Source organism: Pseudophryne corroboree, chromosome 3 (assembly GCF_028390025.1).
Source record: "Pseudophryne corroboree isolate aPseCor3 chromosome 3, aPseCor3.hap2, whole genome shotgun sequence".
Lineage (NCBI taxonomy): Eukaryota > Metazoa > Chordata > Amphibia > Anura > Myobatrachidae > Pseudophryne > Pseudophryne corroboree.
Window position 1 is genome coordinate 687,834,665 of NC_086446.1, and position 16,809 is coordinate 687,851,473.

The 16,809-nt window shown below is 46.2% G+C and overlaps 1 protein-coding gene across 3 annotated transcripts in view; it reads right to left on the minus strand.

Moving 5' to 3' along the window:
• Positions 1 to 306: 306 nt before the first annotated feature.
• Positions 307 to 16,809, minus strand: part of CFAP46 (cilia and flagella associated protein 46) — a 798,890-nt gene continuing 782,387 nt past the window's right edge. For 2 of the 3 annotated variants that reach the window (XM_063962013.1, XM_063962012.1), the window contains exons 56-60: positions 12,140 to 12,252; positions 4,989 to 5,070; positions 3,365 to 3,501; positions 1,663 to 1,746; positions 307 to 578 (exon numbers count right to left, since the gene is read on the minus strand). In XM_063962013.1, coding sequence (XP_063818083.1) covers positions 451 to 578; positions 1,663 to 1,746; positions 3,365 to 3,501; positions 4,989 to 5,070; positions 12,140 to 12,252 — 544 coding nt within the window. In that variant the 3' untranslated portion in view covers positions 307 to 450. The remainder of the gene's footprint in view (positions 579 to 1,662; positions 1,747 to 3,364; positions 3,502 to 4,988; positions 5,071 to 12,139; positions 12,253 to 16,809) is intronic. The other variant, XM_063962014.1, reaches the window with a different exon arrangement.

Below are 16,809 nucleotides of genomic sequence, written 5' to 3' on the forward strand. Positions count from 1 at the left end.
AAGGCAAATGTATAATCTCCTTTCATAAAATGTTATTTTTTATGAGAAAAAGAACATACTGTAAAACACGTGTAATGCAATTTGTGGCCAATATTTCTCACACTAAAAAGCCAAATGTACTTGGCGTCAGTGTTCTCTTCCAATTAATAACCCATACATGGTCCTAAAGCAATGTCAAAAACAATATGTGTTGAAGTAGAAAATAACGGTTTTAGCATGCCCAATTTAGTACACTTCTATAAATAAAAACGTGTTAAGTGATGGCAGGACAGTGCTTCAGAGAGGACAGAAAATCCACGCAGCGTGCAAGGTTTTAGGGTCTTTAATTATCACAAGGACTGTTTTGCCGTTGTAAAAGTAATGCTCACTTGAATCCAAGGATTAACCACTAAACATTAACCACACTAAATATATTAATTCCATCACCACGTACTGTTATGACAAAGGAAATCACATAACAATCAAAGAGGGCAGGCCGTACAGCGTGTAGCTAAGTAAGGAGGGGTCTCTGGGAAGAAGCCTTGGATCCTGGTGACTCAGTTCAGTTTCTTCATGTCCATCCTCTGAAATGTCTCCTTCTAGGGCAAAATGCAGAGGAAACAATTGTACAACAAATAGTAAATGAGCACTATCATTCACTGTCAAACACAGACGCACAGCTCACTCCCACCGAATACAGAAGAGTCTTTTACAGATGTGTCCTCTTCCAACTGTGCTCCATGCGCTACAAGTCGCATTACACATAACGCGTGCGTGCTGTGTGACTTGGTAGCGCCGGGTGTCTTTTGGGGCGTTTTTTACTGTGAAAATTTATCTTTGTCGCAATGTCATGCGATGGGATGCACAAGCAGCTTATGCTGATTATAATGATATGTATAGATGGCTCCGTCTGTGACGCGCGCCTATCGCCGAGAGCATCTCTGTCCGCCTGGGTGCGTGCGCCCGCGATGCACCCCATTCACTTGAATGGAGACCATATCCATCCGCGCGCCAGGACAGAGACGCTCTGAATGGTAGCGTCTCTGGGCACTCCTGGCCTGACTCCCGGTGCCTAGTCAAGCCGGGAGTGCTTGTTTGCGATGGAGCCTCCTGAGATGAGTACGGCTACATCTGTAGCTATATACTGTGTGTGACTGCGTCTGTATTTGCATACCAAATGCTATGCTACAGTGTTTTCCTGGAAAACAATGGGGTCCCGCACATCGATCATCGTCCACAGCATACACACTGGGCAACATCACACACGATATCGCTCAGGAGGCTGAAAATGAGCGATATCGCCTAGCGTGTACAGGCCTTAAATTGTAGATTATCTTGTGTATTCCAGGCTGCTTTTTATACAAAGCATGACATTGTTACCCATCCTCACACACTGTCTCGGTATAGTCATCAAACACACGTACACACATGTAATTAGTGATACATTAGCAATAGCAGCAATCCTGTATTATATGTGGACATAAATGCCTGCACACAGGTGACCTCTGCGCACAATTATACTAGCCTGATATTCAGTAATGACTGAAAATAAAACAAAACACATACCTAGCAACAAACGTTACAAAAGTCATGTTTGGGCACCCAAATAAATGAGTAAGAAAATAGAAAGGTGGTTCTCCATGTGTGCAACTAAGCAATCCTGTGCCAAGTGGTAACACTTACCTTTCACAGCCATGTCTGAGCTGCTGCCGAGCTTCCGCTGGCTATGTACTGTTTGCCCAGTTGTCTTGCCAAGTGCTAACAGACCTAAACAATACACAAAAACAAGACATGTAAAACGTAAACACAAGTGATTAGATGAAAGGCAACAAGCACACATGTTGGTGTTACAGTAGTACAAAAGGTGCATACACACTTGCTGAGAAAATGAGTGACGTCGCTCATTTTCACCTTTCCTGAGCAACGTCGCTCATATTCTCGGCAAGTGTGTATGCCGCCGGCGACCATCAATGCGCGGCCCCGCAGTCGTTAACGGCCTTCGCTGACGGCCGTGCAGGCAGCTCAATTTGGACTCTCGTCCAGGAGCTGCCTGCACGGCCCGGCCGCTGCATGACATCACTGAGCGATATGAACGTCATATCGCTCAGTGTGTATGCCCGGCCACCGACTGCCCCGGCACGGGAGGGGAAACACTAAGTGACGTCGCTCATCAAGCACGTCGCCTAGTGTGTACCCACCTTTAGAATGACAGCAAATTTGTAGCTAGAAACCAATCAGATAACTGCTTTTATCTGTGTAGTACAGTCAGACTAATGAAAGGAAATATTGGATTCCCGGCTGTGCACGTTGTAGTACTATAGCTTAGAAAACCATCCTGATTCTGCATGCTTGAACCATCAGCCCACCCTGCCCGCTATCACTCATAGCGGTATATTTACTAAAAGTTGAATTTTTAAATTTTTTTTAAACTGTGTCAAAAAGTATTTGTTGGTAAATGTGTGATTAAGACCCTAAAACACAAAATTGATCAAACATCGACATTTAGTAAATATACCCCATAATGTCAGCAAAGAACAGCCATAGTTTAAAACATACAGTATGTTGTTACATACAGTGTTCTGTATTCAGGATGCAGTCAATTGACAGCTGGACAGGATCCCGACGGTCAATATACCGATGCCAGAATCCCGACACCATCTGCAATACCGGAAACCGCTGATTGGTTTCCCCACTTGGGTGGTGGTCCACGCCACATCCCGAGGGGGAATAGAACCATTTGGTGACCGAAGCGTGGCGAGCGCAGTGAGCCTGCGAGGGGACACACTGCGCTCGCTGCCGGGATCCCGGCGTCGATCTCGTGACCGCCAGGATCTCCTACTGATCCCCTCTATTCTAGTAGAATTGCAAATACATGTACTGTACTTGGTTCATAGTTCATGCGTTGCTGCAAATTCTCACTGATTCTCAGGTGTGAAGATCTGCAAATGCCAATGCAAGCATTCCCCTTGTGCATTATGGTGCCACGGACCTAGCAAACATTGCAACACCCACTTTACATATGTGATCAATGCTCATGCATGCTGGGGAGATCTGATTACTCCCCCATCATTAACGCAACTTCGATTCCTCAAGAAGCCTCTGCCTGGTGCAGTCTTCAGTCTTCCTTGCAACTTTCATAAGATATGACCAACTGTGGCTGCAGTGCTGTGAAAGAGATTGCAGTGGCATACCGGAACATACCATAACACCTCCTCTGCCAGTCACCACCCTGAGACACCCATGGATTGCAGAGTAATACGGATGTTGTACACGTTGGTTTCGGTGTGCGCAGTAATGGTATCCTGGCCATTTTGGGCATGTGCAGTAGTAAACATTGGTACTGCGTCCGAATCAGGCTCATTGAGCTTACTACATGGCTACTTACATTCTGAGATGAAGTCCAGTCTCTTAGCATTCTGCTCTAAGGTTGTGTGCCACAGATTCAGCATTATACAGCGGACACCTGTCACACTCAGCAGGAGGGCTGTTTCCACTGGTCTTTCCAATGAAAGGCACGATTTCCTTACAGTAAACCAGAAAAAGTGGTTTCAGGGGCATATAAATACTTCCTATTGTGCTTAAAAATAATTAAACAGAAATGAAATGTGCAGAACTAATTCAAAATGAGATGGACAGCTGATGAAAATAAAAAACCTAAATATACTTTCTTTTCTAAGAGCTCAGGAGAGCCCCTAGTGTGCAACCAGCTCGGCCGGGCACAAAATTCTAACTGAGGTCTGGAGGAGGGGCATAGAGGGGGGAGCCAGTGCACACCAGGTAGTCCTAAATCTTTCTTAGTTGTGCCCAGTCTCCTGCGGAGCCGCTATTCCCCATGGTCCTCACGGAGTCCCCAGCATCCACTAGGATGTCAGAGAAATAGAAGTTCCAGCATGCCCTGCTACAATTTTGCTATTACGGGATGCTAAAACTGTGACAGGGCATGCTGGGGTGTGTAGTTTCACAATAGCTGGAGAGCCACAGGATGGCCAGACCTGTACTACCGTCCGCCTCTTAGAGGAGACCAAAACTATTCCAAACTACAACACAGTACATTTTAGTAACAATGAGAGGGGATGTCCCCACTGCTGTAATTTTCTATATAAAATGTCCCTTGAAATGGTAAGCTGTGAGCACCGCCCTCTTGCCCATTATATTGTTATAGCCAGTCAAAATGCTATAAGAAGGGTGGGCGGAGCTGAAACCTGTGCCATAGAAATAACTGTCAGTTGAGAGCTTATTGCCACAGTAGCCTTCCGGCTTATAGGCAGACAAACCCCATATTTTAAAACTTTATCACAGGATTTAGCAAAATGCATATTTTTGTGCATTTATAAAATAAAAGCATTCAGTACATTATCTAACAGTAATATCGTTAATAAAGCCCTTTGAAATCCTTCCTGTGCCCCTTATGGCAGCCATGCATAAGATGTGCACAGACCCATGTTTTGGTTTTAATTCATCATCGTGTTTAGATTTTTGCAAAGCCACACTCAAGTGTTTTGGTTTGGATTCGGAATTTTGGTTTGGTTAAAAGTTGAATTGATTAAAATATCGATATTCATTGATTTTTAAAAAAAACAACCCCTATATAATTAATTAAAAAAAAACATAAAATCGTGATTTTTGCAATACAAAACTCGTAATTCGGTTTTAAAATCCGATCCAAATCGAGTCCCGGTTCGTACTGGATCTCCTGTTGAAGATCCGGACCGGGTTTTGGTTCGGATCCACAAATTTCAGGTGTATTTGGCTTTCTGGAGAACGGTACCACACATCTTTACCCTGTAGACACTTCTGTACTAGTAGTATTCCAGTCACATGAAGAGATCAAGCAATGTAATAAAAAGCTACATACACACAAAAGTAACATAGATAATAAAACAAATCCTTAGCCTATAATAGAAATACGGTGGCTCATTTCTGCTTGCACTTCCTTACAGTTCGAACAGAAAATGAGCGACATTAGTTGACCCTTTACAGAGATAAAAACAAATTGTCATTGTTTTTACCTTTTTTGTACATCAATCGTTGATTGTCGTGAATAACTATGACTCGTCCGCACCTGATCTAGTAGAATCATCACCTGGCATTCTGAAACAGATAATCCAAAAGTCATCTGCTCTTAGAGCAAATTTAGGGTTTTGACAGAAGTCAGAGTTTAAGAGATAGTTGTCTTTGAGAATTGGCATTTATTATTTTTTTACTGATAGTTATTTATATAGCGAACATATTCCGCAGCTCTCTACAGAGATTATTTGGCCATTCGTATCGGTCCCTGCCCCAGGGGAGCTTGCAATCTAAATTCCTTACCACATGTACACGCATAAACACGGGATACAGTTAAGATGCCAGCTGTTGGAATCCTGACACAGTCAAAATGCTGACTGCGGACAGGTGGGGTAGGTAGGGCCGGCGGATTAGCGGAGGTTAGGTTTATCGGGTGGGTTAGGGAGGTTAGGTTTAGGTGCCACCCAGGTGGAGGGGGGGGGGGGGGGAGGCTAGAGTTAGGCTGCTAGAAGGTTAGGGTTAGGCACAACCAAGGGGGTTAATGTTAGGCTTCAGCGGGAGGGGGGGGAGTTTAAGGGGTAGGCGGTGGGAAGGGGGGTTTAGGGTTAGGCACCAATTCGGGGGTGGGGGGAGTTACTGTTAGGTAGTAAGGGGAGAAGTTAGGGTTGGGATGCGGTAAGCGAGGGTTAGGTTTAGGGGGGGACATACTTACCTCGCCCCTGTTGGGATTTCTCATATAGGGATTCTGGCGTTGGTATTGTGACCGCCAGCATCTGCTGGTCATTCATACTAAACCCACACACACATACACACTAGTGTTTTTTTTTTTTTAACAGTATGTTTTTGGAGTGTGGGTAGGAACCGCAGCACCTGAAGACATACAAACTATACACCGATAGTCCATGACTGGGTATTGCAATTATGACCTCAGTACTTTGAGGCGGTAATGCTAACCAATACACCAACTGTGCTGCCCAATAAAAGCACAGCTTGATTATTTTTTTTATTTCCTTTTGAGATACAGCATTAAACAATAAGCAAATTCAATTGTACTTTAAATCATATTAATCTTATGCTGGTAGATGCTACAGTGTCCCTTCTGATACTAAAAGGATACAAGAAGTATAGTTAACTATTCATTTGCCTATTGATTTTTTATTTCATTCTTTAACCACCTTATCTGATAGATCAGAACAGGGACGTCTTTTCGTATGGGCTCAATGGGCTCTTGCCCAAGGGCCCCAGGAGTAAAAGGGCCCTAGGCCGATAGCTGAGGGTGCCCACTTTCCAGGGGTACCAGTTTTTTGAAAATTGGCCCTGGAGAGCCGGAGATTTCCGACTTCAAAGCAGTGGTCCCCATCCAAGGCTGTTAATTGTTCTTACAAGCCAGATATCTCGGGTTCTGTCTGACTTAGAGTTAGAGGGTATTCTCCAAAAGCTGGGACTGTCCCCTTTCAGTGGACACTGGCAGCTTGTCTCTACAATGCCCAGATCCAAAGATATCAACCTTCAAGCAGCTGGTCCCTGCTCCAGCTCCACACGCTTAATATGCAGTTTTATATTTTTGTTGGTGGATTGCTCTGGTTCCTAAACTCTGATCCTCAAGTCCCCACTCATGAAAAGTGTCCCCAGTACCTCGTGAAAGGTGGGACTCTCTAGTTTTTTTTTATCCCATTAAAGATATCAGCAGTAAAGCAAGCTGTCCTGACCCCCGGAAAATGATGAATATTAAGCCCACTCCACTATCCACCCTTCCCCTGTGTATTAAACACCCCCTACCACCCTGGAAGTCATGTACCAGGACCCCTTCATTCAGCACAATGTCCCCTTCTACAGTTTAGTGTTCTCCTTCCCGTCCCATTTGTGCAGTAAAGGAGTCATTAGCAGAAATTATTTCTCCAGGTCCTACATGCTGAGTGAAAGATAGAACCGCCCTACCCCCCGCGGGACATCAAAGCTGCCGCTGATATCACCCACCACCCCTACCACTGATGGGTGGGTAGGGGCCCCAGTGCATTGCTGTGCCCAGGGGCCTACACTGCTGTTAAGACGGCTCTGGATCAAAAGCAATGACATCATGCAATTCCAATTTTGTGAAATTAGAGTCAAACTGTGTGAGACACATTTCTGATGTGCTATACACTTCTCACACACAATGGAGGAAATGCTATTTAGAAATACAGTAATGTATTCATTAGGAAACTGTCACATCTTCCCTGGTAATGTCCAGCAGAGGTTAATAGACTCTATCTGTATAGCTCGGTAAGATTTATCACTCGGCCTTAAGCAAGAGATTTATCAAACCTTCTAAAGAGTGGTGAAGCGGACAGGTGGGAAAGGTTTCCATAACAAGCAGCTTCTAGTGCGCCCACCTCTGAATTAGGCCCTGATACTCTAAGCATAGGCGTTTCTATAATGGGTGCAGTGTGTGCGGTTAACACGGGCCCCTGGGTCCAGGGGGGACCCACATCGCACACACTGCACCCATATATTATACTTACCCCTCCGGAGTCCTGTGACCATTTCCGAGTGATTTGTGCATGCGCACTGGAGATGTCCCCGAGAACAAGGCGTGGGCGCCAGGTTCCCAGAGAGCTGCGCATGCGCAGTAGACCCTGGCATTATGCCAGAGTCTACTGCTGCTGGAGAGGAGGGCGCCCGCTACGGAGGCTGCACGCCGGTCCCCTCCTCTCTTAAAACACCCCTGACTCTAAAGGTGGGTACACACTGATAGATATATCTGCATATCAATTGATCGGCAGATATATCTATGGACGGATCGGGCAGTGTGTTGAGTATACACAATGCCCGATCCGTCGGGGACTGACGTCATGAACTGGGCGGCAGCTGTCAATCACCTCCGGCTGCCGCAGCATGTGTACGGGTGGTCAGCCGACCGCCCGTACACACACAGTGACGCGTCAATATATCGGTAGATATACTGGCCGTCGGCTGTGCTGCGGGGCTGACGCGATATGTCTGTGAACGACGGAGTTCACAGACATATCGCCCTTACACACTGGCCGACGGACCCGCGATATATCGGCCGTTCAATAGAACGGCCGATATATCGGCCACTGTGTACCCACATTAAGCCAGTGGTTCTCAAACTGGGCCTTCAGGACCCCAAACAGTTCACTTTTCAGGTCACCCAGCAGATGCACAGGTGTGTTCATGACTCACTGACACATTTTAAAAGATGCACAGGTGGTATTAATTATGTCACTTGCGATTCTGTGAGGAGACCTGGAAAACACACTGTTTGGGGTCATGAGAACAGAGTCTGAGAACCTGTGCTCTAAGTTCTACAGGGTCCTCTCTCCATGGGGTATATTTACTAAGGTCCCGATTTTGACCGAGATGCCGTTTTTTCTTCAAAGTGTCATTTCGGTAATTTACTAAGCAAAAATCTCGGCAGTGATGAGGACATTCGTAATATTTTGGAAGTCCTAGGAAAAAATCACGAATCAATACACCATCGGTCAAATACGCCTGCAATTTGGTAGAAATCGGTAATTTACTAAAAAGTGCAAATCACAAACACTGCCGACAATAGCCCAACACAATACCGTGCAGAAATACAATTCGTGAAAAAGTGCTAAAAAAAAAACAGACCTGCTTTTTATCCCGTGTTTGGATAGGCATGCAGGGATCCATGAGATCCGTGCATGTTTATCAGTGGGAAGGGGATGGGAAAGTGTTATTTTATTTTTAAAAAAATGCGTGGGGTCCCCCCTCCTAAGCAAAACCAGCCTCGGGCTCTTTGAGCCGGCCCTGGTTGCAAAAATATGGGGGAAAAAATGATAGGGGTTCCCCCATATTTAAACAACCAGCACCGGGCTCTGCGCCTGGTCCTGGTTCCAAAAATACGGGGGACAAAAAGCGTAGGGGTCCCCCGTATTTCTGAAACCAGCACCGGGCTCCACTAGCCAGATACATAATGCCACAGCCGGGGGATACTTTTATATTGGTCCCGGCGGCCCTGGCATTACATAACCAACTAGTCACCCCTGGCCGGGGTACCCTGGAGGAGTGGGGACCCCTTCAATCAAGGGGTCCCCCCCCTCCAGCCACCCAAGGACCAGGGGTGAAGCCCGAGGCTGTCCCCCCCCATCCAAGGGCTGCGGATGGGAGGCTGATAGCCGTTTTGTGAAAAAATTAATATTGTTTTTAGTAGCAGTACTACAAGTCCCAGCAAGCCTCCCCCGCAAGCTGGTACTTGGAGAACCACAAGTACCAGCATGCGGAGGAAAACCGGGCCCGCTGGTACCTGTAGTACTACTACTAAAAAAATACCCCAATAAAAACATAAGACACACACCTTGAAAGTATAACTTTAATGCATACATCCACACCTCCATATACACATACTTACCTATGTTCACACGAGGGTCGGTCCTCTTCTCCATGTAGAATCCATGGTGTACCTGTGGAAAAAATTATACTCACAAAATCCAGTGTAGATGGCTCCTCTTGTAATCCATTTGTAATCCAGGTACTTGTCAAAATAAAAAAACGGACACCCGACCTCGCACTGAAAGGGGCCCCATGTTTTCACATGGGACCCCTTTCCCCGAATGCCAGAAACCCCCTCTGACTTAAGTCTAAGAGGGTTCCATCAGCCAATCAGGGAGCGCCACATTGTGGTACCCTCCTGATTGGCTGTGTGCTCCTGTACTGTATGACAGGCGGCACACGGCAGTGTTACAATGTAGCGCCTATGCGCTCCATTATAACCAATGGTGGGAACTTTGTTGTCAGCGGTGAGGTTACTTTCGGTCAACCGCTGACCACAAAGTTCCCTGCTACTAAAAACAATATTCATTTTTTCACAAAACGGCTATCAGCCTCCCATCCGCAGCCCTTGGATGGGGGTGGGGACAGCCTCGGGCTTCACCCCTGGTCCTTGGGTGGCTGGAGGGGGGGGACCCCTTGATTGAAGGGGTCCCCACTCCTCCAGGGTACCCCGGCCAGGGGTGACTAGTTGGTTATGTAATGCCAGGGCCGCCGGGACCTATTGAAAAGTGTCCCCCGGCTGTGGCATTATGTATCTGGCTAGTGGAGCCCGGTGCTGGTTTCAGAAATACGGGGGACCCCTACGCTTTTTGTCCCCCGTATTTTTGGAACCAGGACCAGGCGCAGAGCCCGGTGCTGGTTGTTTAAATATGGGGGAACCTCTATCATTTTTCCCCCCATATTTTTGCAACCAGGATCGGCTCAAAGAGCCCGAGGCTGGTTTGGCTTAGGAGGGGGGACCCCACGCAATTTTTTTTTTAATTTTAACACTGTTTTTTTTTTTAACAAGGTGCACAATGAGGCCCAGCACGGATCTCTTAGATCCGGCCGAGATTCATTGTATTAAAGTCGGCAGTGTTTTACAAGTCACTCACGTAAAACACTGCCTAAAAAAATGAATGACATCGACATCGGTAAAACCGAAAATGCAGAATACGGCAGCTTAGTAAATTAGTCGTACTAAATTCAAAAAGTTGCATATTTACACTTTCGATGTCATTCGTGATTGAACTTTGACCTCAAACGGGAAAATATGATTTTTAGTAAATATACCCCCATGTTTTGATTTTGTCTGCCTCGTAATGCTATATTTTTAATATACTTTTAGTAAAGATTTTAAGCATAGAGTGGAGAAAGCAAAGCAGTAGCAATGTTTCAGAATAAAATCACAGATGCTTAGGGAACAAATTCCCAACAATCAGAAAACAGTTAGGCTGGGTACACACTGGAAAGATAAAGCAGACGACTGGCCGTCGCACTGACCAAGTGGCCGATTAGGTAAGCTGCAGTATAACCAATTACCAATCAGCCGCTCGGTATGTCCGTACAGACATCACAGCTAGGTGGGCATTTAAATTTGCTCACCCAGTTGTGACGTCAGCGTCAGCAGACCCTGCAGCCAGTGTATGGGAGGTTGTCGGGTCAGATATACCAGCATTGGCTGTACTGCAGGGCTGTTCTAATACTGTATGTCTGTGAATGATGTCCTGATGCACCACATATATATCCCTCATCACTCAAACTATAAACATAGTGCAGCTGCATCAACAAGTCTGTTACAGATTTATTTAAAAAATAATAATCCATTTAATTATTCACATATTAAAAAAATCCATAAATCATATAATAATATATAAAACAAGAAGACTAACAATCAGCAGAATGGTATCTTACATTTCTAAAGTCTATTGAAAATAGTACTTAGCCATGGTCCTTATCAACATCACTCAGGTCTTTCACCTGATAATGGGGGTCATTCCGAGTTGATCAGGCTAAAAATTGGCATTTCTGTGCATGTGTATGCACCGCAATGCGCAGGCGCGTTGTACGGGTACAATGAGCATCGTGGGTTTGCACAGGGTCTAACGAAGATTCCAGTCGCACGGCCGAACGCAGGAAGATTGACATGAAGTGGGCGTTTCTGGGTGGCAACTGACTGTTTTCAGGGAGTGCTTAGAAAAACGCAGGCATGTCTGGAAAAACGCGGGCGTGGCTGTGCATTCGCTGGGCGGGTGTGTGACTTCAAAAGCCGTCCCCCTGTTGTTAGAATCAACGCACACGAAGAGTAACTACAGGGCTGATCTTGTTTTGCACAAAATGTTTTTGCACGCGCTCTGCTGTACAGGCGTTCGCACTTCTGCAAAACGAAAATACACTCCCCAGTGGGCGGCGACAATGCGTTTGCACGGCTGCTAAAAACTGCTAGCGAGCGATCAACTCGAAATGAGGGCCAATATCTTTTGCATGAAACACGTACCTAATGTCAGCTTAGCATCTAATATATCCCTGACCCTGACATGCGCGCTGAGACAGTAATTTGCGTCACAGGTCAGTGGTCAGGATGTTCCGGCTCATGTGTGCATATACTACAGGCAAGAGGAACAGGGGGAGAAGAAATGAACAGTAGAAGAGCTAATTCCTCTTCTAACCAATTAGCATCGGTCACTACCTAATTAACATTTATATTACCTTTCTTCACAAATTATTTTGTACCTAATTTCTAAGTACTGTATCTTGTTGTTGACACCAAAGCAAATCTCCTCAAAATGTTACAGCTGGTGATTGTTGATTACCCTCGTTACTTTCCAAATTATACCAGGGTTTATGCAGTAATTAAGTTTTTTATTTTTATGCTCACCTGTAAAATCCATAGCAACAAATTTGTCTAACAGAATATGAGCCAAGAGCCTCTCAGTCCCATAGAAAATGAATGCATTGCAGTCAGTCATCAGGTTTTCCCATTCTGCGTGGCTGGAAAACAGACAGTGTACAGTGATAGTCAGGAGTTTCTGGGTACGTACAGTATGTAAATGATCATCTTATTGCCCATTATATAGTCTTTTGCTCCCCTACTCCTTCTTTGTGCTGTACAGCATTGTGAAGCGCTGGGCAACAGGGCGAGGATTCTGCTGGAGAAATACTGAGCTGCTTACAATTGGATCTGCTACAGTACAGTATTTAGGGCCTAATTCAGGTTAGATCGCAAAATGCGATCCAACCGTAAAAATTGATAAAAGAATGCTGTGCATGCGCCTACATTTTCTGTGTGTGTGTGTGTGTGTGTGTGTGTGTGTGTGTGTGTGTGTGTGTGTGGGGGGGGGGGGGGCTGCATGAAATTTGGACGCCTCTGCCTGTCAATCAGGAAGAGGTGTTCGCGGGGCGGGGGTGAGGGTAGCAACGCTGCATTTCCAAGGCGGAGACGGAGCGTTGCGAGGGCGAAGTTGGACAAACAGGGGCGGCAGTGTGGAAACGGGGTGGCATGGTGTGGGCATGATCGCGGTGGCTGCATGACGTCAAACGCAGCTGCCACGATCAGTAAAATGGAAGTGGGCCTCCTGTGCCGGCAGGAGGCAACCTTAATTTCTACGATGAAGCAGAAATTGCGATGCGATCGCAATTTCTGCTTCATCAAGGGGGGAGGCGGTGGTCAGCATGCTGAGCAGCTTTGCCCTACGGTGTCAGAGCGGTCAGTGCTACTGACTGTTCATACATTGCCCCGCATATCAGCGTGCTATCTTTTAGATAGCAGCGTTGATAATGACAGGGGTGTCCCATCATTCAGGCACATTTTCCTCCTTCATAACGTGTGCTGATACCACTTCACCCCCATGACAAGTGTTCTGACATTTACCCCAAAGTAACTTTATATTTTAGTACGGGCTGAGTATCCCATATCCAAATATTCCGAAATACGAAATTTTTTGAGTGAGATAGTAAAACCTTTGATTTCTGGTGGCTCAATATACACAAACTTTATTTAATACACAAAGTTATTAAAAATATTGTATTAAATGACCTCCAGGCTGTGTGTATAAGGTGTATATCAAACATAAATGCATTGTGTGAATGTAGACACACTTTGTTTAATGCACAAAGTTATTAAAAATATTGGCTAAAATTACCTTCAGGCTGTGTGTATAAGGTGTATATGAAACATAAATGCATTCTGTGCTTAGATTTAGGGCCCATCACCATGATATCTCATTATGGTATGCAATTATTCCAAAATACGGAAAAATCCCATATCCAAAATACTTCTGGTCCCAAGCATTTTGGATAAGGGATACTCAACCTGGGGTGTAGTACGGCTCAGCTTACCGACGCCGGGATCCCGGCAGCATACCGACACTGGGATCCTGGCGAGTGCAGCAAGCCCCTTGCGGGCTCACTGCTCTCGCCACGCTGCGGGCTCGGTGGCGACCGCAGGTCGCCACGAGTTCTATTTCCACTCTATGGGTGTCGTGGACACCCACGAGTGGGAATAGTCCCTGTGGGTCGGGATGCTGGAGGAGGTCATGTGACTGTCGGTCTCCCGACCACCGGTCACATGAATACCACCCCTCAACCTGTACTACCAAATATAACTTGCAAGTGCCATTATCGTGCATACATTTTCTAGGTCCTGGTAGTGATATTTCAAGTTATATTATTCATGTGTTATAATGATGTACAAGAGATGATATTGATCTACGTGTGGCTATCATCACTTTGAAAGAGGACATTTAGTTTTAAATAGCATGTCAATTAAGTGGCATACATAATATCTTTCTTTACAGTGCGTGTGTACCACAATGCATCTGTACCTATATGTAAGCGTATCTTAACATTGTGGCCCATTATGCATGGAGAGAAGGAGCATAAGCTGAGTACAGAAGGGAGGGTGCATGTAAGTGTAGCATACCCCACGCTACCTCATACCTGATGTAGCATGCCTCATACCTGATGATCTAGGGTACACTAGCGGAATGGTCAAGGGCGTGGCAACTACAGTTTAATGCTATAAAATGCATAATCATGCACTTAAAAACCCAAAGGCTAAATATACAGTGGTTTCAATGACTCTAGAATGGAAACTACTGAGGAGGAAAGGGATCTAGGAGTCACTATTAGGTGACTTATAGGCAGCTAAGCAATGTAACAAAGCAATGAGGAAAGCTAGTCAGATGCTTTGTTGCATAGGGAGAAGAATCAGCAGCAGAAAGAAAGAAGCAGGGTCGTGCAGTCAGAGGAGGCAGTGCCTGCCCTGTCATTAATGACAAAGAAGATACTTATTTATGACACATATTCTGCTTTAGCCTTCATATTATTTTAATCATTTTTACCCAGTAATTAACTGTGTTAAATGTGTTATGGAGGCACCGCTCTTGGTGCCTCTCGCTGTCAGTGTGAAAGGGCTGGAAGTGGGGGGCAGAGCCAAGCATTGGGCAGTGAAAGCCTATTAAAAAAGCAGCAGAAGCAGCACCTAATAGAAGTGCCGCTTTGACAGGGGCGTGTTTTCAGCTCAAATGAAAGCACGCCCCAGTCACTGAGGAAGCTGTGATTGGGCAGTGGGCAGGGCCAGCCCTGTCATTACTTCTGGAAGTGGAACTGGTACGAGGCTGTGACTGTGTACGGCCCCCAGTGTTTCCGCACCCTATCCAGATCCTCTCTGTGCACTGCACCACCGGCGGGGGTCTAGGTGAGCACTGGCCGGGGGGTCCAGGTGAACTGGGAGTGCCATGGAGGGGAGGATGATGAATCCATGGTTGGACTCCATGACAGGGGAGAGATCGCTGCTGGGCCCTCAACACCCCACCCTTCCCCAACGCCCTCCTTTCCCAGAGCCGGCCCCCAACAATTGCCTGATGCCTAGGGCATCTGGGACAGTGGTGGATCGAAGGTGATCTGTAGCACTGTGTGCCTGTGACACTGGGCGCCAAGATAGTCCCCCCAGGTCGGTCCCATGCCCCCCTTCTGCTTGGCAGGTTCACACTGTGCGCAGGGCCAGATGACGGATACTGCTATCGGTGCTCTGATCGGGTAGTGGGCTTTCTTTAGTCACAGGCGACAGTAAAATGGCTGCGGGAGAGCTGCTGTGCATGCCCTGTAGCAGGTCCCCCCCATGGAACTCCAGCAGCAACAGCCAGTAACACGGATGCCAGGTAGGGGACTCACATACAGGGGAAGGCTGCGCAGGTGTCCATAAGTCTCTCCCCATACGTTTTTATATTTTAACTAGGGGTTGTGAGGCCAATTGCAGATTCTCCCCTATGCCGTGAGAGTGACACTGTGTTTCTGGTCTGTTTACGGGGCTCCTCCCCTTCCACTGTGCAGCACTGTTACAGTACCTCCCCCCATTCCTCTGCAGAGCAGGAAACTGTTCCACTTCCTGACTGTGCAATAGCTCCCATGTGGCAGGTGTAGAGGTGTGCCAGTGAGGAGCAGGCTGATGTGTCATCATACTGTATATGGGCATACAGAGCAAGGTAATGGCTTCAGGGGAGAGGTGCTGATTTGTGATTTCCTCCCTCTGTATCGTTCTTCTGTCTGACTGTCCCTTCATTCTGTTTGTCTCTTTTCTGTCCATCTATCTCTCTGTTACTCTCTGCCACCTGCTCCCAGGATGCATCGGGGCTTCACCATATAATCCCGCCCACTGACTCAGTCAAATCCGTTCTTTCCACAGCGATTAGGCAGGAGCATCAGGTAGAAACCTATTCAGGTGATAAGAACACACATACACACCCTGCCATACAAGAGGGAAGAGGTTTAGTGATTATCAAGATCCTCAAATCAGGTGCGTCAGGGTGGGACCCCTGTGGATACCTGTGGACATAAGAGAAATTACGTTATCAACGGTAAGTTCTTACCATAACGTCAATTTCTCTGGCTGGGTCCACAGGTTATCCACAGGATAACATTGGGATTCCCAAAGCCAGTTTTAGTGGTGGGGATGCTTCTGATTACACAGGAGGACCTCTCGCCCGAAGTCTGCATCATGAGAGGCAAAAGTATTCAAGGCATAATGTCTAATAAATGTGTTTATGGAAGACCATGTGGCTGCCTTACAAATCTGTTCTGCTGAAGCACCCTGTTGTGCTGCCCATGAAGGACCTACCTTACGTGTAGAGTGTGCAGAGACATTAGCTGGAGTAGGGAGATCTGCATGAGAATAAGCTTCTGATATTACCATTCGGAGCCATCTTGCCAGCGTCTGTTTACTAGCAGGTCACCCTCTTCTATGAAATCCGTAGAGGATGAAGAGAGAATCTGTTTTTCTAATGGCACTAGTACGATCTATATAGATCCTTAATGCTCGGACTACGTCCAGCGACGCTTCTCCCACAGAAAGTCCCGACACCTGAAAAGCTGGGACTACAAACTCTTCATTAAGGTGAAACTTTGAAACCACCTTCGGAAGATAACCAGATCTAGTTCTGAGAACTGCTCTGTCTGGAAAAAAAACTTAGGAAAGGAGACTTACACGATAATGCTCCTAAATCTGACACTCTTCTGGCTGACGCCATTGCTAGTAGAAAAAGTACTTTA